Raw genomic sequence first — 22,758 nt, 5'->3', positions numbered from 1 at the left:
GTTAAGAGCCGCCCGGCCGCGCTGCGCGGGGCTGCCCCGCCATGCCGCTACCCGCCCTGCTCCGCCTGTGCCTCTGCGCGGCTGCCGCTGCCGCCTCCTCGTTCACCCTCCGCGGCGATTACCGGCTGGCCGGGCTGTTCCCCCTGCACACCGCGGCGCACCGGGACGGCGCCAGACTGCTCGTGCGCGGCTGTGACGAGTGAGTGCCCGCCGCGCTGCCCGTGTCCCCAACGCGCTCTGTCCTCCCTAACAACCTCTCTCGATTCCATAGCGCCGCCTTCAAGAGCCACGGCTACTGCCTGTCACAGGCCCTGCGTTTCGCCGTGGAGGAGATCAACAACTCCAGCACGCTGCTCCCCAATGTCACCCTGGGCTACGAAATTTATGACACCTGCTCTGAGCCTACCAACTTCCATGCTACACTGTGTGCCCTCGCTCGTAAAGGCAGGCATGATGTCCAGGTGCTCCCCAGTTTTCAACACTATGAACCCCAGGCTGTGGCTGTCATTGGCCCTGACAGCACGCGGCTGGCCCTCACCACAGCCGCTGTTCTCAGCCTCTTTCTTGTACCGGAGGTAAGTGCAATTCCTACGGCTGATGAAAAACAGGGATCCCAAGGAATGATGGTTTCAGGGAGGGTTGGTCTCAGAGCTGAGGAGCCTGGTAATGCTGGAAATGCAGCCCCTCTGTGTGTGCTGTCCCAGGATCCTTCCCAGGCAGTCAGTGGGCTGGCTTGCCATCTATCAGTTTCCTCCTGCTGCAGCACACTTGGCGCTGGGTCTGCTGCCTGTCTAGCTCCAAGCCTTCCCAGGACAGGCTGCCTGTGCCATTAGCTCTCAGAGGTACAGCTGCCTGGGCCAGCGCATCCCCCTTTCCCCTGGCTCCCTTTGCAGATCAGCTACGAAGCCTCCACGGAGTTGCTGAGCCTGAAGCGGCTGTACCCCTCTTTCCTGCGCACCATCCCCAGCGATAGGAAGCAGGTGAAGGCCATCTTCCAGCTGCTGCAGCACTTCGGCTGGACCTGGGTGGTGCTGCTGGGCAGTGACAACACCTATGGCAGTGCTGGCCTGGATGCCCTGCAGGAGCTGCTGACCGCAAGCAATGTGTGCGTGGCCTACCGAGGCACCATCCCCGCCAACTTGGATGCCAGTAACCCCCAGCTTCACAACCTGGTCCGAATCATCACAGAAGTCAAGGTCAATGTCACTGTTGTGTTCTCCACCAGAGAAAGTGTTCTGCCGTTCTTTGAGGTGGTGGTCCAGAAGAACATCACGGGCATGGTGTGGGTGGCCTCTGAAGACTGGTTGTTGGCTCAAACTATCTGGCAGGTGCCTGGCATCCAGACCATTGGGTCAGTGTTAGGGATGGCAGTTGAGAAGCCAGAGTCCACGGTGCTGGAACGCTTTGAAGCTTGGAAGATATCAGAGGAAGGTGCTGTAGCTGAGTGTGCCAGCAATGCAGAGGCAGGTGGGGAATCTGTGGGGAACGCGAGGCTGGACTGCACGCAGTGCTGCACCGGCTGCCGTGCGCTCGCCGCTGTCCCTGACATGTACGACGCTCAAAGCTCCTTCAACGTGTACTCGGCCGTGTATGCCGTGGCCCATGGCCTCCATGACCTGCTGGGCTGTGCCTCAGGGGCCTGCAGCAAAGGCACTGTCTATCCCTGGCAGGTAAGAGCAGCCTTGTGGAAGATCCGTGAGGATCCCTTCCCACAGGGAAGGATTTTTCTGTTGTTCCCAAAGGCTCAAATCCCAGCTGAAGACCCTTTTGGGCTTCAGCTGCCCCTCACAGTCATAGCAGCCAAGACCTAGACCAAGACTCCATCCTAGGTCACTTGTTCCTCTGCCACCAGCCCCTTACTGCATGGGATTTTCTGCAGATGTTGGGGGGCTGGAAAGCAGCTGCAGGACAGAGGAAGTGTCCTCCAGCACATTTCCCTCCCAATGGCAGGAATCGCACCATTGGAAGGGCTCCTCTCTTACTCTTCTGTTTTACAGCTCCTTCAAAAGATTAGACAAGTAAACTTCACCCTGTACAAGAGCCGAATCTCTTTTGATGCCAACGGGGATATTCATAAAGGCTACGACATTGTCATGTGGAAGTGGAGGGGCCCAAACTGGGCTTCTCATGTGATAGGAACCTTCCATGTGAACCCTGACAGGCTGAGCATCAACCCCGGCAAAGTCCTGTGGCACACAGAAGATGGCCAGGTACTGTTCTGCATCCAGGTCTTACTTATTGCTCGCTTCTGAGCTGACTGCATCCCAATGCCACCAATTCTGGGGTGTTTCCTCATAGCAGGGCTAAACTGAGGGCAGAGGCAGTGGGGGGGAGATGGTCCCAGAGTGCTGCTGAGCCCAAACTGTGCTGCTGCCTGCCAGCCTGACCCTGTCTGTGCTCCCAGCAGGCTCCCAGCTCAGTGTGCTCTGAGGCCTGTGAGCCAGGGGAGATGCGGCTGCAGCACAGCCGCCACATATGCTGCTTCAGCTGTGTGGCCTGTCCACCAGGAACCTTCCTGAACACATCAGGTCAGTATACCCTAAGGTCTGCTCCTGCCCCTTCCTCCCCTGCCAACATCCTACCTCCTGCTACTGTCTCACCATTCCCAGCCTCTCGCCTCCTGTGGTCAGTAAAACCTGTGAGCTGACCTGAAGGCAGTGGGTCTGGCTCCTGTTTGCTTACCAGTGGGTATGCAAAGCCCATGCCCTGTGCTTTCCGGGGAGTACTGCCCACAGGTGAGCCCACCTGGGCAAACAGAGCCTCTTTGCCTGTGGCCAGAGAAGGGGAATGTCCGGCCCGGTAGCTGCTCCCTGCACCGCATCCTCTGCCAGGGAAATTCAACCTAGTGGTTGCCTTTGTGCCACAGGTGGCACACGGGGCTTCCGCACTATGTGGTCACCAGCACCTGGCATATGGAAATGACTCCTGCCTGGGACAGTCCCCAGTAGTCTCCTGCCTCAGAATCACCAGCCACAATGACAAACCCCTGCCTGGAAGTTAGTCGCTCAACATCCTTAGCCTGTGGAGTGGACAGGGGCAGCTCTGAGGGACAGTGGGAGCAGAAAGCCCCTCTACATGGTACTGTCCCATTCAACAGCAGCTGCTGCAGATCCTTCCCAGGTTACTGCTTGATGCACAGGCCCCTTCCCACCCACAGTCCCCATGGCCCTCAGCCTCAAAGCAGCTGAACCCCTGTCTCAGCCCAGGCCATGGATTTTGGCAGAGTCCACAGGGCGAATTTTCTTTTGGGAAAAGAGCCCCCTTTTCTACCCCAGGCCTGGGAGCGCCTGCAGGAAGGAGCAGGCACGATGGGTGAGCAGAGCCCAGAGGCTCTGGGGTAGAAGCCAGCTCCTGCACCGCGGCGGAGCTCTTACCATGTCCGAGGTGTGTGAGGTGTCCCACGTCCTTCACAGACCCCTTTGACTGCCAGGCCTGTGGCTTGGGCGAGTGGGCCCCAGAAAAGAGTGAGGTCTGCTTCAACCGCACCATCGAGTTCCTGTCCTGGTCCGAGCCCCTCTCCTGGGTGCTGCTGTCCTTGGCTGTTCTTCTCATGCTGCTCATAGCGGCGCTGACCGTCCTGTTCGCCCTTAACGCCTCCACACCCGTGGTCAAGTCTGCGGGTGGGAAGGCGTGTTTCCTCATGCTGGGCTCCCTGGCCTGCACCTGCAGCAGCCTCTTCTGCTACTTCGGGGAGCCCTCGCAGGTGGCATGCCTGCTGCGGGTGCCGCTCTTCGCAATCAGCTTCACCGTGTTCCTTTCGTGCGTGGCGACCCGCTCCTTCCAAATCCTCTGCATCTTCAAGCTGAACGCGCGCTGCCCTGCGCTCTACGAGGCCTGGATGCGGCGCCAGGGGCCGGTGCTGTTCGTGGCCGCCAGCACGGCGGCACAAGTGGCGCTGTGTGTGGTCACCGAGGCCGTCAGCCCCTCGGTGCCGCACCGGGAGTACGGCGTGCGGGCCGAATGGGTGGTGCTGGAGTGCGCTCGGAGCTCCGCGGCCGACGCCGCCACCGCCTACACGGTGCTGCTCAGCGCCGGCTGCTTCGCGCTCAGCTACGCGGGCACGGACCTGCCCGCCGCCTACAATGAGGCCAAGAGCCTGACCGTGAGCCTGCTGCTACACCTGGGCTGCTCGGCCGCCGTGCTCTGCTCGCAGGGCGCGCTGCGCGGCCAGGCCGAGACGGCGGCGCGGGTGTTCAGCACGCTGGGCACGCTCGCAGCGCTGCTGGGCGGGTACTTCGTGCCGCGGGCCTTCATCATCCTGCTGCGGCCGCACCAAAACACGGCCGAACACTTCCAGATGGCCATTCAAGACTACACGCGCCGCCAGGCCGCCGCCTGAGCCGCGGGGCTCCACCCCCACCGCGCCTCCCCCGCCGCGGGGACCGACCCTCGGCCCTGGTCCGCCCCGGCCGCGCGCTCTCCGCCGTCACTGCCGGCGCCCGCTGACGCCACGTCCGGCGGTGGCGGATGCCGGCGGGCCCCGGTGCGCGGCCATGGCGGCGGCGGCGGCACACAGTGTGCGGGTGCTGCGGGAACTGAACCGGCAGCGCGCAGCCGGCCAGTTCTGCGACGCGACGCTCGGCGTGGGCGGCCGCGAGTTCCGCGCGCACTGGCCGGTGCTCGCCAGCTGCTCCCGCTTCTTCCGCGCGCGCGGCCCCGGCGGGCCCGTCGCGCTGCCCGACGGCCTCGCCGACACGTTCCAGCTGCTGCTCGACTTCTTCTATACGGGGCGCCTGGCGCTCACGGCGCACAACCGCGCCCGCCTGCTGGCGGCCGCCGAGCAGCTCGGCGTGCCCGACGCCGTGGCGCTGTGCCGCGCCTTCCGCCCGCGGCCCCGCCGCGCCGCCGCCGCCGCCCGCCCGGAGCCCGCGGCGGGCCCGCAGCCCGGCGGGCAGGCGGTGCGTGAGGGGGGCGGGAGGGGGACGGCGGGGCCTGGGCCCGGCGGGGAGGCGGGGGCGGCGCGGTGACGCCGCTGTTCCCTCGTAGGGCTCCCCCTCAGCCCCGGAGGAGGCGGCGGTGGGTGGCGGCGGGCGGGGGGACGGCGACGCCGAGCCCCTTCCCGAGAAAAAGGTGCTGCGGAGCAAAAAGAACCCCCCCGCTCCGGGAAAGGCGCCGGGGAGCAGAAAAGGTACAGCGGTGCCGGTCGAATGCCCCACATGTCATAAAACCTTCCTCAGCAAATATTACCTTAAAGTGCACAACAGGTAATCGCTCCGGCTTCTCCTTCCCTTGCGCGCGGGGAGACGCGCCGCCCTCACGGCTCGGCCCTTTCCAGGGGGGGAAAAGGGTGGCCCCGTCCCTGCCAGCTGGTCCCAACACCTCGGCATCCCCCGGGGTGGTAAAGGAGGGTCTCCTCTGCCCCTGGGGGTGCTGTGGCCTGGGGGAGGGTTGTATGTATCAATGAAAGGAGTCCCAGAGCCGCAGCGACTGTCCTGAGCTGTGGCTCCTCGGGGGCTGCACTGGCTGCAGGTGGCCGATGGCAAATCCTCCTGGGATTTGAGATTGCCCCAGGCTGGGGGGGAAGTTTCTGGGGTTATGGGGGACACATGGTTGGGCTGTGCGAGGAGCTCCAGGGTGGATCACTGAGAGGGGGGCATGGCCCTGCAGTGAGAGCTCAAGCTTTGCTTCACTTCTATTGGGGAGGAATCTTGGCCCTGCAGAAAGGGTGTTCTGTGGAGCACAGTGGGCACTGGCAGTTGTGCACGAAAGTGGCATAGGAGCAGCTTTAGGGCAGCTTTAGTAGCACTGCAGGGGTGGGGGGAAGTACCCACCTCACCCTTCCCTGTGACCTCCTGGGCCTGTCTGTGCAGATGCTGTTGACAGGCAGTGATGGGATTCTGTATTTACATCCCCCAAGGAAACACACTGGAGAGAAGCCATTTGAGTGTTCCAAGTGTGGCAAATGTTACTTTAGAAAAGAGAATCTCCTGGAACACGAAGCCAGGAACTGCATGAACCGATCGGAACAGGTATGCCCAGGAGCTGCCATGTGTGTGGCAGGAGGCGAATTGAAGCTTTTTCCCAGTCCCAGCCCACCCTCAGTTCCAAACAGACCCCTGTCAGCACTGTGTGGCATGTGTTCCATGGCCAGGACCCTCACAGCCAGGACCCTCCGGCTGGGACTCACCCCTGATACACAACACAGCCCTCACTTGTGTTTCAGTGCATCAGGAGTCTGTACTGTACAAGATTCAGCTCCTGTGGGTGCGGGCTGAATGCTGTAGCTGGGTGCCAGTGCCATGTGCTGAGCTGTGGGCTCCAGGTCAGGCTCTGGGTCCTGTGGAAGCCAACGCCACCCCGTCTCTCACAGGTATTCACGTGCTCGGCCTGCCCAGAGGTGTTCAAGCGGCGGATGGAGCTGCGGCTGCACATGGTGTCACACACTGGGGAGATGCCATACAAGGTCAGCAGGGCCTGCATCCAACATCCCAACATGCTGCTGGACACTGGCACTGAGCAGAGGCGAGCCTTTCCCTTCTAGGGCAGCCCAGCTCGGGAAGAGCTGAGCACACCAGTTCCCTTCTCTGTTCTATGATAGCCCACTCAGAGTTGTTCCCCATCTCTGAAACAAAATGTGATCCAGGGAGGCACCACAGCCAAAGGCTTCCTGTGGCTCTACCAGGAATCCATGTTCTACTCCCCTGCTGGTCCTCTCCTTGCTCTGAAACCACTCTTTGAGGCAGCTGGAAGCTGACCCCATTCTCCTGTCTTGCAGTGCTCCTCCTGCTCCCAGCAATTCATGCAGAAGAAGGACCTGCAGAGCCACATGATAAAGCTGCATGGTGCACCCAAGCCCCACGCGGTAGGGACCGGGAGTTTTGGGGAGGGTGTGATTGAGTGTGGATCTGGCCTAAGGAATGGCACAGTATTATATCTGGCTCTGTCAGTGAGGGCGTGGGGCACAGGGCTACTGGAAATGGGCTCTTTCGGGTACAGGAGCAGCCCACAGTTCCAAGCACTGACCAGCACTTCATCTCTTTTGGGCTGCCTTACCTCACTGGGATCTCAGCTGGGGGTGCTGCCTTGGTTTTCGCAGGGAGGTCGCTGGAGCAGCCAGGGAAGGGCTGGGTGTGAGTGCATTTGGGATGGGTGTACCCCAACCCTAACACTCTCCTCTCCTGTGGCGTTGCAGTGCTCAACCTGCTCCAAGTGCTTTCTGTCCCGGACAGAGCTGCGCCTGCACGAGGCCTTCAAGCACCGTGGAGAGAAGCTGTTTGTGTGTGAGGAGTGTGGGCACAGGGCCTCGAGCCGGAATGGCCTCCAGATGCACATCAAGGCCAAGCACAGGTACAATGTGATCCGTGTCCTCTGTCACCCTGGCTCTCCTGGCTGCAGTCCCCACCCCACAGGCCTGGGGGTTGGCTGAAAGTCACCCTCTTCCCAGAGGTGCTGAGCTGAGACCCAAGGGGCTGAAGCTGGCAGAGGCAGAGGTGACGGTGACGTTTCCCTGCCCACAGGAACGAGCGGCCCTACGTGTGTGAGTTCTGCCACCATGCCTTCACACAGAAAGCCAACCTCAACATGCACCTGCGCACGCACACTGGCGAGAAGCCCTTCCAGTGCCATCTCTGCGGCAAGACCTTCCGGACACAAGGTACGCCTGGCTGTGGCAGGTCATGCCAAGTGCTGTGCTCCAGCATGCAGGACCTCCAAAAAGCAGCTTCCCCAGGAGCAAAGCCATGCTCTTGTGAGTGCAGGCTGATACCAAGAAAAGCACATTCCTGTCACCTGCACTGCTCTCATGGCACAGAGGGGGAAAGAGCTCGTATTGCTCATGACCCTTAGGTGGAGCAGGCAGCTACTGCTTGTGCTGCTCTTGCCTTCTTGCCAGCCTGGCCCAGCCTGACAGCCCCTGGGATGCAGACTGGCCACTCTCCCTGTCTCCCCATTAATGGCAGCGAGTCTGGACAAGCACAACCGGACGCACACTGGGGAGCGGCCGTTCAGCTGTGAGTTTTGCGAGCAGCGTTTCACGGAGAAGGGGCCGCTGCTGAGGCACGTTGCCAGCCGGCACCAGGAGGGGCGGCCTCACTTCTGCCACATCTGCGGGAAGACATTCAAAGGTAACGTGAGGGCTCCAGCTCTCATGGGGCTCTGCAGGAGCTGCCTCCTTTCTTTGTGTGGGTTGGCATTGCTGTGAGCCTGTATGACACGGAGCTGCTGCCAACAGGCTGTCGCTTCCTTTCCCAGCGGTAGAACAGCTGCGTGTCCATGTTCGCCGGCACAAGGGAGTGAGGAAGTTTGAGTGCATTGAGTGTGGCTACAAATTCACACGGCAGGTGAGGCCTTTCCTGGCTCTGGGGCCCCCATGCTGTACTAGGGAGCCAGCCCTCACTGGGTCTCTCCACATCTCCCTTCCTTTGCAGGCTCACTTGAGGCGCCACATGGAGATCCACGACCGAGTGGAGAACTACAACCCTCGACAGAGGAAGCTGCGGAACCTGATCATCGATGACGAGAAGGATGTGATGGTGATGCTGCAGCCACCGCCAGAGCTGGAAGTGGGCTCAGCTGAGGTGATTGTGGAGTCACTTGCCCGTGGGCCACTGCCCGAGGAGGTCCCTGCGCAGAAACTCTGCTCAAATGAGAACTTCTCACCTGCGGACGTGATTGAGCAGTCGCTGATTATAACAACAACGATTCCTGAAGACTGTGAGACATAGGGTGGCCACCCCATCCCTTCCACTGAAACACAGTAAAGCATTAAGCTGAACCACTTTCTGCCACACTTGTTCTTTTGAGCTCCGTACCCTCCTTTTCTGCCAATCTCCCATCCCAGGCTGCAGGAAAAGGAAGTCACCATGACATTCTGATTGAGTGTCAAATGAAATGTGTCAGCATGGTCACTCCAGTCAGTGTTCATTCACAGACAGTGTGTGGTGGGAAGGGACTGACCTCCCTATGCCATATTGTGACTCACTTTCTGACGCTGGAGGAGCTGGTGCTGCCCTCTCCTCTCCACCAGCCCTCTCACTTTGCCTGTGATTAAAGCTCACCTTCCCCCACAGAGAGTGGCTCTGCCCATTCCTTAACCCCTCCATTTAACTTGTGCCTTATTTCTCCTTTGTTTTGTTAAGCTTTTCAGTTGCTCTTTCTTTCCCCCATTAAAGGCGGGGCATGACCCGTGTCTGCTCAGCACTGGGATGACTGAGCTGTGAGTTCACTTGAAACACACTCCAGCAGCCACAAAGTGCCTGTGCTCACGTCTGTCCTAAATAACCCAATCCAGGGTTGCTGGGAGAGGGTGAACCATGGCCTCAGTGGTGCCAGTGTGGGGAGAGATCTCTTGTGTATCCCCACACCCCAAAGTTGCAGCAACACCCTCTCCCCTTTCCCCCTCTACTCACCAAGGAGACAGAGAGGCTCCAGTTTAATCATATCTGGAATGAGAAACTTCCAGTAAAATCTCACCCCAGGTCCCTTACCCTCACAGAAAACAGAATTGTGTAACAGGTTTTATTTAACTTGACTGCTGCAAGTAAATTTAAAAACAAACTGAGAATAAAAATACATTATCTGCAAATGTAAAATGCCTTTGTTTCAAAGGATGGAGTTCAACTGTACTTGAGGATTCAACACAATGAATTCTACAAAAAATAAATACAGATCTGTAGCTGCTCAGCGGGTGGGACTGGGGGGTCCAGCAGCGAGCACGGCCGCGTGCGCCGGGGTGCGTTATTTATAGCTCAGCAGAAATGCCTCCGGCTGCGGCGCCGTCGGGAATTGGCCATTGCTCCCAAAAAAGCAGCAGCTGCCCCGAACTGTGGGCCCCTGCACCCCCCTACTCTGTCCACGGGTTTGACACCCAGGGGCAGCCGCGCCGGGCCCTGCGCGTTCCCTGCTGGCACGCGGCGGTCTCAAGGCACTGTCAGTGTTCCAGGCTGGAGAATGGCCCGGGTTCCCCGTGGCCGAGGGGTGCAGCAGCGTCACAGCATGGGGGAAAAACACGTTTCTGTAAAGCTGTGAAGACGCTGAAGCTGTGGAAATGGGGCTCGGATGCTCCTCGATCCAGGGGCAAGCCTGGAGGAGAGAGATCGAGTATACGGGGTTTCCATCTCTGAATTCAGTTTAAATGCAAACTTTTCCTCTACTAGCTAAAATTTAAAGACCAAAAAAGCAAATGCATCCAGCCATACCTTAGCTTCTGCCACACTTCAGGGTTCTCCTGAAGGTGCAGCACATGCTCTCAGGGAGCCGTACTGCAGGTTCAGCTGTTCACTTCTTCCAGAAACATTCCACAAGTAAACTGCACGCAGCTGCTCTTCAGTGAAGGTAGATAAACAGAGCCCACCTGGCCAGGGCACTTGGGCAAGTATAAAGGCAAATCTTATGCAGGCCAAAAGAAAAATGCAAACCCCAAATAAAAAGAAGAAAAAAATCCTAAAATAACTACCTTTCAACCCCAACACGTGCACAGGAAGCCTGTCTCCCTCCAAGGCACAGAATACAGGGGGGCGTCCAGACCACTGCCCTACCAGACAGACGCCTCCCAAGACAGAAACTGAAGGAAGGAGTTTGGTGGCAAACAAAGCATTACAGGGTGAAGGAGCTCCCAGTGAAAGGTGTCTGCTCACAAGCCATAAGCAGTGGTGCTGTGGCATGATTCACCACGAGTGCTTTCCCCAGGGATCAGCTCTCTGGTCCCTGTGGGCAGCATGGTGACATCTCCTGCCCTGAAGGGCCGAGGGAAGCAGTGAAGGCCTCGCTGCCTGCAGGCCCACAGCATCACATCCAACAGCAAGAGTTCCTGCTCCCTCTATGATCAGAATGGTTTTGTTTCCAAGCACTGGTTTGCCTCAGCCTTCTCCCAAAGCAGCCCAGGTTCTGGATGAGGGACTTCATCAAGCTGCTTCCTATGCTAAGGCAGCTCATTGAGGTTCTGGTTGTGAAGGTTTTGGTTCTGCCTGCTCAAGCTGATGGTGTTGTCCAGTGTGATGCTGTCATCCTCCTGTGTGGTTTCTGGCATGAACTGCCGGAATATGCTGACGCTGCCGTGCCAGAAGATGGGCTCAGGGAGCTGGCCCACGACGCTCCACGTTCGCGTCTCGGGGTCGTAGGCTTCCAGCACATCCGAGAGCTCAAATGTGTTATCGTAGCCCCCCGAGACATAGAGCTTCCCACCAAGCACAGCCACACTCCCCCCAACGTGAACCTGCAACGTAACAATGAATACACACCATGATCAGGGGCTGTTTCCCTAATCCACCAGCTGATCAAGGGGGTCAGTGGGATCTGGGAGCTGTTCCTTGGAGGAAGTTTCACACCTGTCAGCTGCAGGTTGGGCTCTGAATCAGTGCAGCCCACCCAGACATGCCACCACATCTGGGACTCTTCCCAGTAACTCCAACACACTTAAACCAGCTCCACATGCATGGGTTTCTGATTCTGAAAAGCTCTTGGTTTTCCAACGCTAAATGAAACTCATTTGTAATACTTAAGATATTCTTGAAGTGGGAAAATGTCTTACCTGAAGCATGGCAGGGATTTTATCCCATTCATTCTTTGATGGATTGTAAACATCCACTTCAGCCGAGTCATCTCTGGGGAAGAGAACACAAAATTACTCCTTCTGCATTCTAGAAATGCTGCTTGAGTTCTTCATCAAAGCCAAATTTAGATGGGCAGGGGGAGAGAAGAGCTGGGGAGGCAGCATAATCCCCCAGGGCTTCTCTTACCCACCCTGCTCGGCAGACAGGAGGGCGACAGTGACAGGTGAGGGATGTTTGTGACTCAGAGACATGCGCTGCTGACACAAGAATGCGTGGAGGACAAGGTCAAGGCAGCTGGAGAGGAGCTGCCAGTCCTTCCAAGGTACAGATGGGATCAAGATGCTGCAAGGCAGCTCCAAGCAGGGCCAGCAGCCAGACCAGGGCCTCCTCTCCCCACTCTGGGTCAGCTCTGGGGCAATTGCAGAGAGTACCTGAACATCATTTTTCTGTGTGCTTTATTTACAGGTCCCAGCTGATCCCAGCATGAGGGATCATCACTCAGAGCCTTTAGCCTGAGCTATTAAACCAATTTGCTACTTTTACTTGCAACCTACTCCTCTGTCCTCCAAAGATTATCCCACAGCTCTACATGGAGCAGCAGCCCACGTGCAGCATATGAAATGAGGGAAGAACACCTAACCCCGATCATCTCCTCACTGACTCTTGCAGATGCAAAGTGATCTGAAAATCCTGAAGTGTTAATCATCAGTATTTTAAAATGGGTAAGAATAAAGAAATTCTATAGAATCAGGTTGTGACAAGGAGATGAGCAGCTGCAACACCCTGGCAGTATGGACTGAAACCAGCTGACCAAAACAGCCGCCAGCAAGACACTTGGCTGGACCCGAAAGGATCAAATAAAAAGTCTTGGGTCAAAGCTGCTACTTTATGCAAAGCCAAGAGGAGATTAAAAAAAGAGACGTGCCTGGGGGCCATCACAGAAGTCTCTGTTTGCTCAGAGTCAACACAGGGAGATGAAATGCTCCAGCCCTAGCATGCCTTCCCGTTTATTTTTAATTAAGCGGATAACTGAAGTATTTGCGCCACCAGGACAGCTTCAGATGGGTAATTAAGTCCCAATTTGGAAAGGTGCTTAAAAATAGTGACCAATCACTTCATCTTCAGCCCTCTTATCTCTGCTGAGACGGAAGACGTCCTCTCCTGCATTAGAGTTTAACGTTTTCTTGGAGCTTATGTGCTTATTTATAGCAACGAGGGGGGCTGAACCAGGAGCTGAAGAAACCAAGAAGCCAATTTCCAAGCAGTGCTGCTGACTTCAGACGGATTTACACCTGCCCTTTCCCCAGCCCTGGGTTACCCTCAGACATTTTAACACAAGTTTATGGGCAGCTCTTTGAGGCCCACCAACACAAGGAAAGAGGTGTTACAGCCCTCCCTGCACCATCAGGGGAAGTACTGCTGTGCTGTCCCAACCCAGCGCTCTCTCTCTCCACCACCTGTAAAATCCACCTTCCCAGGGAAGCTGCAGGCTCTCCTCAAGGGGACATGGGGAGGGAGGGAAGTGATTGCTCCCACTACTCACCGTATGAAGTACATGAGACCGTTGAGCGTGACGGTTTTTGGGGCAAAGGACCAGGGGGGCAGGTGGCCGCAGTTGACAAGGGACCAGAGGTCACTGCTGGGGTCATAGCACTGCATGACCATGGACTCTTTTCCAGACAGGGAGCCGATGGCGAAGAGTTTTCCACGGCATGAGGTGGTGGAGCAGTTGTCCATGGGATACAGCATGGGCTGCAGGGCCTCCCAGCTGTCCAGTGTGTGGTCATAGCGCTCCGTGCTGTCAGAGGCAACCACGTAGAGCAGCCCGTCCAGGACCGTGGAGCTGTGGTATTCCCTGGCTTTCAGCATGGGTGACACCTCTGTCCACTCGTTCACGCTGGAATTGTACCTCCAGACACAGTCGTACAGCCTGGACCCGTCTGAGCCCCCTGTGGCACAGCATGACACGTGTCAAGAGCCCGGCTCCACAAAGGGAAAGGTGATGCAGGAGAGGGCTTGGTTCAGCACGTGCACCACAAGGATTTTAAAGGAAGTTCTGCACTGCTTCATTCCCAGCAAGCCAGGGAGGATTTCTCCCGTGTCATTCCTAGTCCATATCCAACCATGACTCAAAATGAGTCTTCCATGTTTCACTACCTCCTCTAACACCCACGTCTCTCCCATTTTGCACCCCACCCAAATCGCTGCCCAGAAGCTGCTGAGGCAGTGGTGCTGCTGGCAGCTTGGGAACCTCCCAGCCTTGCCTGTATCACACCAACACTGACCAGAACAACCCAAGATCCCCAGCAGCAGCCTGCACACAGCTCCCAGCAGGACTGACCTGCCTGGGATCACTCCAGGCAGCTCCCATGGGATGTAAGGGCTTCTGCAAAAACATGCTGCATCCATGTGGTAGCCCGTCATTTTTACAGCCCTGTCCTTAAAGCAGGGCCTTGTTTTCTGCTTGTGACTAGAGAACACACAGTTTTCTGTTCACCTGCATTAATACTTGCTCTTCTAAGTTCTGCCAGTGCATCCTGCATACCAAGGGCACACTGTTCCACAGCACTCAGTGTCCTGTTACAGCTGTCACAGACATGTAGTTCAAAGGCAGCATCTGCATGCAGCTTAACAGCCAAATTTACATATTGGAGTCACCTTGACAAAAGTAATTGTAGCCCCAGCAAGGAGGCAGGATTTGTGCAGGGGAAAGTACTGTGACTCACAGGGGCTGGCAAAGGAATCTGCGGCTTTCTGACATGCCTCTGCCTCAAGCATGCCTTGTGATTCAGGGGGCTCTGAGCCTGAACTCTTTCTTCAAAGAGAGAAACTCAAAACCTTCTTACTTCTTACATCACCCCTGTCCTCAGTGACGGTTAAAGAGTTCTAACTACAAGATCTGTGACTTCTGCCAGCATGCTCAACAGCATTACTCATGACAAAATAGCTCCTGGACTGCGACCAGCTGCTAAATCCAGCACCGACTCCAGGAGTCTCCATGCCTGCTGGCAAGCTGCAGGCGCCCAAGCCAAGTCCCAAACTCTCTGCTACCCAGGAAAAGCCAAGTGTCACTGCTACAACCTACGTATATTCAACAGAACCCTCCACCCTGGTGCTTCCCCCCATTCCCTGTGTGCCTTACCAGTGACATAGATGTCATTGCCCAAGGCAGCAACACTGTAGCCCCCTCCCAGGTGCTCAGGGAACTCGGCCAGGTAGCGCCAGTGGCCAGTGCGTGGGTTGTAGCAGTCGACGGTGACAAGCTCATCGCAGTCACGGTCGCAGCCACCAACGAGGACAAGGATTTCAGCGAGGCCAGTGGAGGGCCGGGGGCGCATGCGGGCACAGGGTCCCCGGTCGTGGCGGTCGAGGCGAGCGGCCTGGAAGTCGCGGGCCTCACGCAGGAGGCGCAGGCAGGGAGGACAGCGGGCCACCAGCGGCTCGCTCTCCACGTGGGCCAGCAGGTAGAAGCGGCGCACAAAGGGCAGGCGGACGTGAGCCAGGAGCTGCGGCAGCAGCGGGGCACGGGTGGCTGGGTCAGCGCGCACCCAGCGCAGCGCCAGCTGAAAGGCAGCCTCCTCCTTGGGGATGCAGAGCCCGTCGTCCCGCAGGTAGGAGAGGAGACGTGGCAGCGGCAGCCGCTCCAGCTGGGCGCCCAGCTCGCCCACGTGCCGCAGCACGAAGCGGTGGGCGGCAGCCGCCAGCTCGGGGCAGGCGAAGGCCTCCGCGAAGTCCTGCATGTCCAGGGCGTTGGCGGGCTCCAGCTGCCGCGCCAGCCAGGCACCGCAGGCTTCCTTGACAGCGGGGAACTGTAGCAGGTCGGCGGCGCGCAGCAGGCGCTCGGCGATGTCGGGGCCCAGCCGCCCCACGCGGCCGGTGTAGGCGAAGTCGAGCAGCCGCCCCAGGCACTCGGGCTCGACGCCGTGCAGCCGCACACGCTCGGCCCGCGACTCGCGCAGGGCCCCGCCGAACATGGCGCGGAAGTATCCCGAGGCAGCGGCCAGAACGGCGCGGTGAGCTCCGAACTCTCGCCCGCCGGCCACCACCGTCACGTCCAGCAGGCTCCGCTCGGCCCGCAGGGCGCTCAGACCCCGCAGCAGCGACACCGCGTGTGCCGGTTCTCCCGTCGCCGTGGCTGAGGCTGCCGCTGCCATCCCGCCGGTGCCGGTCGCCATGCCGTGCCTGCGAGGAACACACCTGGGTCACGCCCTGCGCGAAGCCGCTGGGACCGACCCCCGAGCGATTCCCGGGGCGGGACAGGGAGGAGAAGATCAGGCAAGGGGGCAGCGGGTGGGCTCGGGGAGCCCGTTCCGGCCGGGAGCCTCCGAGAGCGGCCGTTGCGTAACGCGCCGGCGCTGGTAGCGCGGCCCCGCTCGGGCCGGTCCCAGGGCCCCGCAGCTACCGCGCCCAGCCCCGCGCCCTTGGCCCCGGGCTGGCGCTCAGAAGGAGCCGCCCAGTGGTACCGGCGGAACACAAGACCGGCCCCGAGCGCAGACAGCGCTGAGGGAGCTCCACTCTGAGTCCGGCTCAGCCACCGCCGATTAGCGCGGGCGGAGGGCCCGGCTCGGGGTTGAGGGCCCGGCTCGCAGTAGACGCTTCGGCGCCTTGCCCGTCCTCCCACCGCCCCCAGCCAGGCCCCGCGGTGAGCCCAGGCCCCCCCGCTCCCGCCCGGGCCCACAATCACCCGGTCAGAGCCACCCCCGGACCCCGCTCACCGGTCCGCTCTCCGCCCTGCTGCCTGCTCCTCTTCCCGCTCCGTTCACCGTTCCCGGCACCGCCCCCGCCCCTCCGCCGCTCCCAGCGCGCCCCGCGCCCGGCACTGCGCACGCCCGGACTACGGCTCCCGGCGGGCCCCCCCGGGCGGCCGCCCCTTCGCCGCCTCCCGCCGGCACCGAGCGGCTCGCGGTGTCGGCACTGCCCGGCTGCCGCCGCCGCCGCCCCGGCCCCGCCCGCGCCACCCGCGCCGGGACATGGACTCCGACTCCTGTGCTTCGCCGTTCGCCCCGGAGGTGAGCCGGAGTCCCGGGGGGAAAAAGGAAGGGAAAGGAGGAGCGGGGAGGGAACAGAACGGGAGGGGTTGCGTCTCCCGCCGCCCGGCCCGGCTCGGCCCTGCCCTGTCCGGCCGCGGGTGCCCGCTGCCGTTCCCCGCCGCGGGGGGGGGGGCCGGGGCCATCTTGTGCCGCCGGGGCGAGGAATGGCGGCGGCGCCGCCCCGCTGTGCCCACCGCGGGGGGGCTGCCTAGGGGCCCGGTACCGACGCCGGGGGGCGATGGGGGGGGGGGGGCACTGCCCGGTTCCGCCGCTGTGGGGGCGGGGGGGCGGTGCGGGGCGCGGCGGGAGCGGCGGCGCCGCCTCCCACCGGCGGGCCCGGCCCCGCGGCCGCCGCCCACCCCCGCCCCCCGCAGGACTTCTCCCCCGGCTCCCGGCGGCACCGCACCGTGGAGGACTTCAATAAGTTCTGCACCTTCGTCTTGGCCTACGCCGGCTACATCCCGTACCCGCAGGAGGTGAGTTGTACCGGGGGGCCCTGGGGGTACGGGGGGGCACTGGGGGGCACCGGGCTGGTCTGTCAGACCGGCCGCTCCGGCGGTCACGGCCCCGTTCCGGGCCTAAACAAAAGGGGAACCGCGGCGGCTGGAGGCTCTGGGGACGGGGCGGGTGGTGCCCGGCGTGGGCGGGGTGAAAAACGTCGGATCCGGCATCGTTCCTGCTGCTCCCCAGCCCGGGAGCAATGGCCGGAGAAACTCCGGGATGGCTTGTAGGGAGAGCAGGAGCGGCAGCATCTCGGGGACAGGGCTCAGCGCCTCGGGGGACAGGGCTCAGCGCCTGGGGGGACGGGACTCAGCACCCCGGGAACAGAGCTCAGCATCTCAGGGGACAGGGCTCAGCGCCTGGGGGACAGAGCACAGCGCTTCGAGGACAGGGCTCAGCACCCATGGGACAGGGGACAGTATGTGGGGGAAAAGGCTCAGCGCCTCAGGGACAGGGCACAGTGCTTCAGGGGACAGCGCCCCTGGGAATAGGGGACACCACTCTAGAGGACAGGGCACAGCACTTCAGGGATGGACAGAGTGCCCTGCGGGATAGGGGACTCTGCCTTGCACTGCGTGAGCATCTGCTCTAAGTCAAACTGTTACCTGCTTCCTCAACATGTTCCAGGAAACACCACTGAGGAACAGCCCCAGCCCTCCCAACAGCACTGGAGGCACAATTGACAGTGATAGCTGGGATCCCCGCTTCAATGACACCCCCTCCTCTGTCTCCCTGCCCTCCAAGAACAGAAAGAACTTTAGTCAGCTTAAGCGAGCAAAACCATATGGTTCCCTGTTCCAGCGGGGAAAGGCCAACAACTTCCTGCCAGAACGAAAGCAAATTGATAAGATCAGGAAGAAGAAAAAGCTGAAAAGGAGGGAAACAGAGGTGTCTGCAGAGGAGGACTATGAGGAGAAGCTGCTGGATCTGGAGGCAGAGGACTCTTACGCAGAGACGCCAATGAGCCCCTCTTCGGAGGGTGACCCTCAGTCTGTGACTGAGCACTGCTCGGTGTGGGACTCTGACACCCCGTCCAGTGTCTCCTACCCTGCTGTGACGACCGAGCAGACGGTGGAGATCCAGAGCGTGGGCAAACGAACGGTCATTCGGCAGGGCAAGCAGGTGGTCTTTCGGGATGAGGACGGCACTGGTGATGACGAGGACATCATGGTGGATTCAGGTAGGCTTGGCTGTCCAAGAGAATTAGCCAAGTGGAAGTAGTTGTGCTTTACTTGTAGCCTGAGGATAATGCAGAGGAGCACTGCCTGGGTGGAATTCAGGAGCAGTTGGATTTTCAGGGGCAGAGAGGTGGATTGGTTCTTTCTGCCATAAACTGAGTGAAAAGCTGCAACTTTATAGAAGCAGCTGGTTCTCTTCTCCTCAATTACGGCCTCCTGTGTACTGCTGAGGGTCTCTTGCTGTGTAAGAGACCTGGAAAAAGCAGCAAAGTGCTTGCCTTTGAAACCCAGGTAGTTAATTTAGTGTGAAAGGAGAGAAAATTCCTGGAGTGAGAGGTGTCAGCTGCTAAAAATGTATCTTTGACATTTGTCTTTACAGATGACGACTCGTGGGACCTGGTCACTTGCTTCTGCATGAAGCCTTTCGCTGGGCGGCCGATGATCGAGTGCAACGAGTGCCATACCTGGATCCACCTCTCCTGCGCCAAAATCCGCAAGTCAAACGTCCCAGAGATCTACATCTGCCAGAAGTGCCGGGACTCCAAGTTTGACATTCGCCGTTCGAACCGCTCCCGGACGGGCTCGCGCAGGCGCTTTCTGGACTAGGGGGGAGGCACGTGCTGCGTGGGTGGGCGAGCTGTGGGTGCTGGCGGGGAGGCCGGGGTGGGCTCCCCTGAACTGCTGCTGCTCTGGTGAGAGGGCTGCCCAGCCGGCCTGTGGCCCAGGAATGAGGAATCGCCGAGCCGCAGGCAGCCGGAGCTGGGAGCGGCCGCCTGGGCAGAACTGTGGCGGAGACTGTCTCAAGGGACAGACAAAGCTCTCTGAGCTCAGTGGAGTTTTGTCTGGTTAAGATGACTGGGTGATGTACAATACCTTTGCCAAGTAGGTTTTCTCATTCCATTGGGAAACTGCAAATCTTCTCTGTGCTAGAAAACTCCTCCTCCCAAAGAGGGAGGGGAGGAGGAGGGAGTCTGTGTGAAGAGTCTGAAAAGTAAATGGCCCTGTGTTTTAAATTCAATGTGATATTATACTTGCCCATTTGTCCGTATAGATCAATCTTAGATATCCTAAGGCTCCGTAGGAGTCAGCCTCAGTGCTACCGGCCTCTGTGTGATCTGCTGCTGCTTCCACCGGCCTGAGCATAGGGGAGTTCTGTCATTTGGCATCATCCAAGTGCAAATGAGACTCGGGGTCCCTCCTGTGCCAAGGGACAGCCCTGGCAGGAAGGAGCAACCCTTTTCCTGGACAGGCAGTGTTGGGGATCAGCGGCATCAGATTCCTTCCTAGAAGGTCTCTTCTTTCAGTGATTTTTTTGTGATTTATTTGCATGATCAGCTCACATGTGTGTATGGGGGGGAAACTGCTCAATTTCCTGTCCCTTCATTAACCTCTATGGTGCTGTTTTAAGATGACTCTCTCTTTTCTCAGCCCAGAATTCGAACATGGGCTGTAAAAGGGGCCACAGGAAATGCAGAACCTGGCAGGTCTGGTTTGGAATTTGATCATGTCCATCCAAGTATGACAGCCGAGTTGATTTTTGCTTTTGCTGTTTGTTTTTTGAAACCGGACTGTAACCAAAAAGCCAGAGTCTTTATTCTTTTGGTAGCAATGACACAGATCAAAGTGAATGCAGGCAATGCAGCTACAGGATGAAGTGCAATGAGGATCCAGAGTGGACAGGAGAGCACTGAGGCCCTGGCCAGCACTGCAGACAGGACCTCCTGGGCCTTAGCCCACAGAAAATCCCTTCAGGACCATGATGGGAAGCCACAGCTGATACACAAAGCAAGGGAGACGCTGGCATTGTTCCCCAGTGACCAGACAGATCCACATGGATCACACAAATTGGGTTGATGTTTTGAGGTGTTTCTCTGAAGTTATGCCTGAAGAACAGTGTGTGCTCTGTCCAGTAAGCGGCTCAGAGAAGCACTGGCTGGCACAGTGGCTGCAGCCAGACCAGCTGTGCCAGCAGGAACATGTCCCCATGAGTTCTGCAGTCACACAGCATTGGAGCACTGCCTTGTCTGAGGACTGGCTCACCAGATGTGTCGTGGTGATGACTGAGGGTCTTGCTAGCACACAGGGTCAAGTGCTCTCCTTCAGACATCGGCCCCAGGGCTGCCAAAGCCTCAGGCAGCCCAGTACCACGGGGCCCTAGGGCTCCACGATGTGGGGCAGGGCAACAGAGGTGCACAACATGCAACTTTTCTCTTCTGGTTCTTGATAAAAATTTTGTTCCACTAAGCTGTAACAGCTGACCGGTTCAGAAAACCAGCTTCTGTGAAATCTCTCAACCATGACTGTGCTGAGCTGCCTTCAGAAGCTATGTGGAACCACCAAGGAGTTTGCCAAAGACTCGCCCCCAATGGCTGCCTGACTGTCCTTTGCAGCCAGAAAAATAACCAAAGTTCTCCAGTGCTGCCATTTCCCCAGAAATGCTTTGGAAGATCCTGGCCACAACTGCGCAAGAGTTGGACCTGGTCTGACATTGGTATCTCTTGTGTTGACAGCGTGTCTGCAGTTCAACTGGACCTCTGTGGACTGTGTTCCTGAAGCTTTTATGGGAGAAATGGTGCACTGTCAAGTGAACTGGCTCTTTTTCACAGAGGTTCAACACTAATCAATGTTACTGACTCTTGTTTTGTCCCCTTCGATTTATCCCAGTGGATGGTGTCCAGCACGTTACAATATCAGCAGAGAGAAATAAAAAAGTAACATCTCCATTCTTTTAGTTCATCACTTTCAGCCATGTATAATTATAGTTTAATTCAGAACTTTATTTTTTCATTAAAACTTTTAATGAACCATGTTTTTTTCTTAAATGTGAGACAAATGAACAATGAGTTTGTTATATTCCAAACTCAGGAGTCTGCTGTTATGATTTATTGGTTTGTGAGCTGTTGTGCCAGGCAGCAGGAAGACTTGACACTTGAAGTGCTCTTTCTGAAAAAATACACTCAGGTGGAGATAGGAAGAGCTGGCAGGTATCCCCACCTTTCTGTAGAGCAGCTGCTCCTTGCTAGCCTCTCCTTAAGAGTGTGGGACATGGTGAGGAGCCCTGTGGCTGGGCAGGGTGGAGGGTTGGGAGGCAGGCACTGCCCAGAGTGGCTGAAGACAGCAGGGACACTGTGCTGGGCATGTGCCAGGGGCCTGCTGAAGGGTGCAATGACTGAGCTGGGAGACAGGGCCCAGGCCAGGATGCCAGTGGTGTTGGAGTGTGCAGTCCTGGCACCTGGTCCCTGCAGCCTCAGAAACAGCCCTGGGGTAGCACTGCACCCCTTTGCAAGGACTGAAGGCTTGGCCAGACCCAAACCAAGCCCCTGTGAACCCTCTGGGAGCTGTGTCAAAAGAGAGCTCCCTCCCCCCGAACCCTGGGCAGCACTGAGGACTCCAAACCAGCCAAGAGCTGCTGGAGCCTTGGTGGCCACCCTGCAGCTCACTTATGTGCCACAACCCTGCAGGCACTGCTGCTCAGCCAGCTGCCATCAAAGCAGCAGCCTGAATACCTTGGCAAACTGAAAAGGTGGCTCAACCTTTTGGAAATGGCACTAGGTCATGGTGGAAGCTACGCTGGAAGCTCAGCTCTGCTTGCTTAGAGATTCGATTTTAATTCTGTTGGTAATTTTGAATTACAGAGTCATAAAAAGAAGTCCCAGGGGAGTTGTGGCTATAAAATGGCAGCTGCTCATAGCAAGAATACGGTGGTGAAGGCTGTGGTTCTGCAGTGGGGCTGTCTTGGCAAAACTTAGCACTGACAGAAAACAAGGAAGAAAGGATGAGGGTGGCTGGGAGACAGACTGAGCACCTGGCTCTCAGGGATGCTCCTGTGCCATGTCCTATCTCTGCAGGCTGGCTCCTCACTTCTGATCATACACCTCACACAGTGACAGCAAAAAGGAACTGGAAGAGATTTAGATTTCTGCCCAGTCCCACCAAACAGAGGTCAATCAGCTGGATGGGATGGAGAGTGCTGCTACGTTTACAGAACCTTCAACCCTTACTTTCCAGGAGTTTCATCTCAGGAACTTCCTACAGATGCAAAGGGAATGGGAGCTGCTTTTCAGCTGAATATAATTTATTGCACATATTACATTTAATTTCAGATTGACAGAACGCTGGCCGTAAGTGAAATAAAGTCCTGCACCAGGAACTGGTCACAGCTGAGTTGTTTTGGTTTTAATAAAAACAAATGAACACCCCTTCATAATATGAACTTGTTTTTTACAAGGGAAAGCATTTATTTTGGAAATCTCATTCTCCTGGTGCAGTGACCTGAGCACAGAGAACCACAGCTACTCAGAACCAGGGGCCAGGTCCATGTCAGGAAAGGAGTTATTGCAGGAGTTGTCAAAAGCAACTCTGCATTGCCAAGACATTGGTGTTTTCCCCTCTGCTTTCACCCATGAGCAATGAAGGCTGATCTGGACTTAGCCAGAGCAAAACTGACCAAGGAGCAGCCACCATGATTTCTTGTCCCTGCAAAAGCCTCTGATGTGCTGATGTACCCAGTGTGTAGTAGATTCTGTAAGGTGCTGTTTCCAGCTGCTCTGTCACCAGCCT

At 58.0% G+C, this 22,758-nt stretch overlaps 4 protein-coding genes across 5 annotated transcripts; 3 read left to right on the top strand and 1 right to left on the bottom strand.

The window, feature by feature from the left end:
- Nucleotides 1-22: 22 nt before the first annotated feature.
- TAS1R1 (taste 1 receptor member 1) lies at nucleotides 23-4,366 on the top strand. Of its 2 annotated transcripts, none has more exons than XM_088066388.1 (6): nucleotides 23-199; nucleotides 272-575; nucleotides 894-1,670; nucleotides 1,998-2,210; nucleotides 2,408-2,528; nucleotides 3,414-4,366. In XM_088066388.1, the coding sequence occupies exons 1-6, from the start codon at nucleotides 42-44 to the stop codon at nucleotides 4,337-4,339; spliced, it is 2,499 nt and encodes an 832-aa protein (XP_087922514.1). In that variant the 5' UTR covers nucleotides 23-41; the 3' UTR covers nucleotides 4,340-4,366. The 2 variants fall into 2 exon arrangements, with proteins under 2 accessions (XP_087922514.1, XP_087922513.1); XM_088066387.1 differs by having other exon boundaries at nucleotides 2,405-2,528.
- Nucleotides 4,367-4,493: 127 nt separating this feature from the next.
- On the top strand, nucleotides 4,494-9,328 carry ZBTB48 (zinc finger and BTB domain containing 48). The gene is made up of 10 exons (XM_088066389.1): nucleotides 4,494-4,898; nucleotides 4,987-5,204; nucleotides 5,858-5,969; nucleotides 6,311-6,403; nucleotides 6,716-6,802; nucleotides 7,133-7,287; nucleotides 7,458-7,594; nucleotides 7,899-8,063; nucleotides 8,191-8,279; nucleotides 8,367-9,328. Exons 1-10 carry the CDS (start codon nucleotides 4,494-4,496, stop codon nucleotides 8,661-8,663), a joined length of 1,758 nt encoding a protein of 585 aa, XP_087922515.1. The 3' UTR covers nucleotides 8,664-9,328.
- A 114-nt stretch (nucleotides 9,329-9,442) lies between these two features.
- On the bottom strand, nucleotides 9,443-16,298 carry KLHL21 (kelch like family member 21). Its single transcript, XM_005528404.3, has 5 exons — nucleotides 16,205-16,298; nucleotides 14,632-15,671; nucleotides 13,033-13,438; nucleotides 11,468-11,540; nucleotides 9,443-11,152 (listed from the first exon to the last, which is right to left on the bottom strand). The coding sequence occupies exons 2-5, from the start codon at nucleotides 15,662-15,664 to the stop codon at nucleotides 10,859-10,861; spliced, it is 1,806 nt and encodes a 601-aa protein (XP_005528461.2). The 5' UTR covers nucleotides 15,665-15,671; nucleotides 16,205-16,298; the 3' UTR covers nucleotides 9,443-10,858.
- A 78-nt stretch (nucleotides 16,299-16,376) lies between these two features.
- PHF13 (PHD finger protein 13) lies at nucleotides 16,377-20,921 on the top strand. Its single transcript, XM_005528326.3, has 4 exons — nucleotides 16,377-16,498; nucleotides 16,894-16,995; nucleotides 17,648-18,200; nucleotides 18,578-20,921. Exons 1-4 carry the CDS (start codon nucleotides 16,460-16,462, stop codon nucleotides 18,802-18,804), a joined length of 921 nt encoding a protein of 306 aa, XP_005528383.1. The 5' UTR covers nucleotides 16,377-16,459; the 3' UTR covers nucleotides 18,805-20,921.
- The last annotated feature ends 1,837 nt before the right edge of the window (nucleotides 20,922-22,758 follow it).

The sequence above is a fragment of the Pseudopodoces humilis genome, chromosome 24 (assembly GCF_049639895.1).
Source record: "Pseudopodoces humilis isolate 2021_Gansu_Grassland_sample_001 chromosome 24, ASM4963989v1, whole genome shotgun sequence".
Classification (NCBI taxonomy): domain Eukaryota; kingdom Metazoa; phylum Chordata; class Aves; order Passeriformes; family Paridae; genus Pseudopodoces; species Pseudopodoces humilis.
The sequence above is the reverse complement of the archived record's forward strand: the minus strand, read 5'-3'. Positions and strand labels throughout refer to the sequence as shown.

Coding starts and splice junctions, on each gene's coding strand:
- TAS1R1 (XM_088066387.1), top strand. CDS start 42: ATGCCGCTACCCGCCCTGCTCCGCCTGTGCCTCTGCGCGGCTGCCGCT. Junction 200..271: donor CTCGTGCGCGGCTGTGACGA/GTGAGTGCCCGC, acceptor TCGATTCCATAG/CGCCGCCTTCAAGAGCCACG. Junction 1,671..1,997: donor GCACTGTCTATCCCTGGCAG/GTAAGAGCAGCC, acceptor TCTGTTTTACAG/CTCCTTCAAAAGATTAGACA.
- PHF13 (XM_005528326.3), top strand. CDS start 16,460: ATGGACTCCGACTCCTGTGCTTCGCCGTTCGCCCCGGAG. Junction 16,499..16,893: donor CTTCGCCGTTCGCCCCGGAG/GTGAGCCGGAGT, acceptor CGCCCCCCGCAG/GACTTCTCCCCCGGCTCCCG. Junction 18,201..18,577: donor GGACATCATGGTGGATTCAG/GTAGGCTTGGCT, acceptor TTGTCTTTACAG/ATGACGACTCGTGGGACCTG.
- KLHL21 (XM_005528404.3), bottom strand. CDS start 15,664: ATGGCGACCGGCACCGGCGGGATGGCAGCGGCAGCCTCAGCCACGGCG. Junction 13,439..14,631: donor CAATGACATCTATGTCACTG/GTAAGGCACACA, acceptor GCTGTGCCACAG/GGGGCTCAGACGGGTCCAGG. Junction 11,153..11,467: donor AAATCCCTGCCATGCTTCAG/GTAAGACATTTT, acceptor GTTACGTTGCAG/GTTCACGTTGGGGGGAGTGT.
- ZBTB48 (XM_088066389.1), top strand. CDS start 4,494: ATGGCGGCGGCGGCGGCACACAGTGTGCGGGTGCTGCGGGAACTGAAC. Junction 4,899..4,986: donor CGCAGCCCGGCGGGCAGGCG/GTGCGTGAGGGG, acceptor GTTCCCTCGTAG/GGCTCCCCCTCAGCCCCGGA. Junction 5,970..6,310: donor GCATGAACCGATCGGAACAG/GTATGCCCAGGA, acceptor CGTCTCTCACAG/GTATTCACGTGCTCGGCCTG.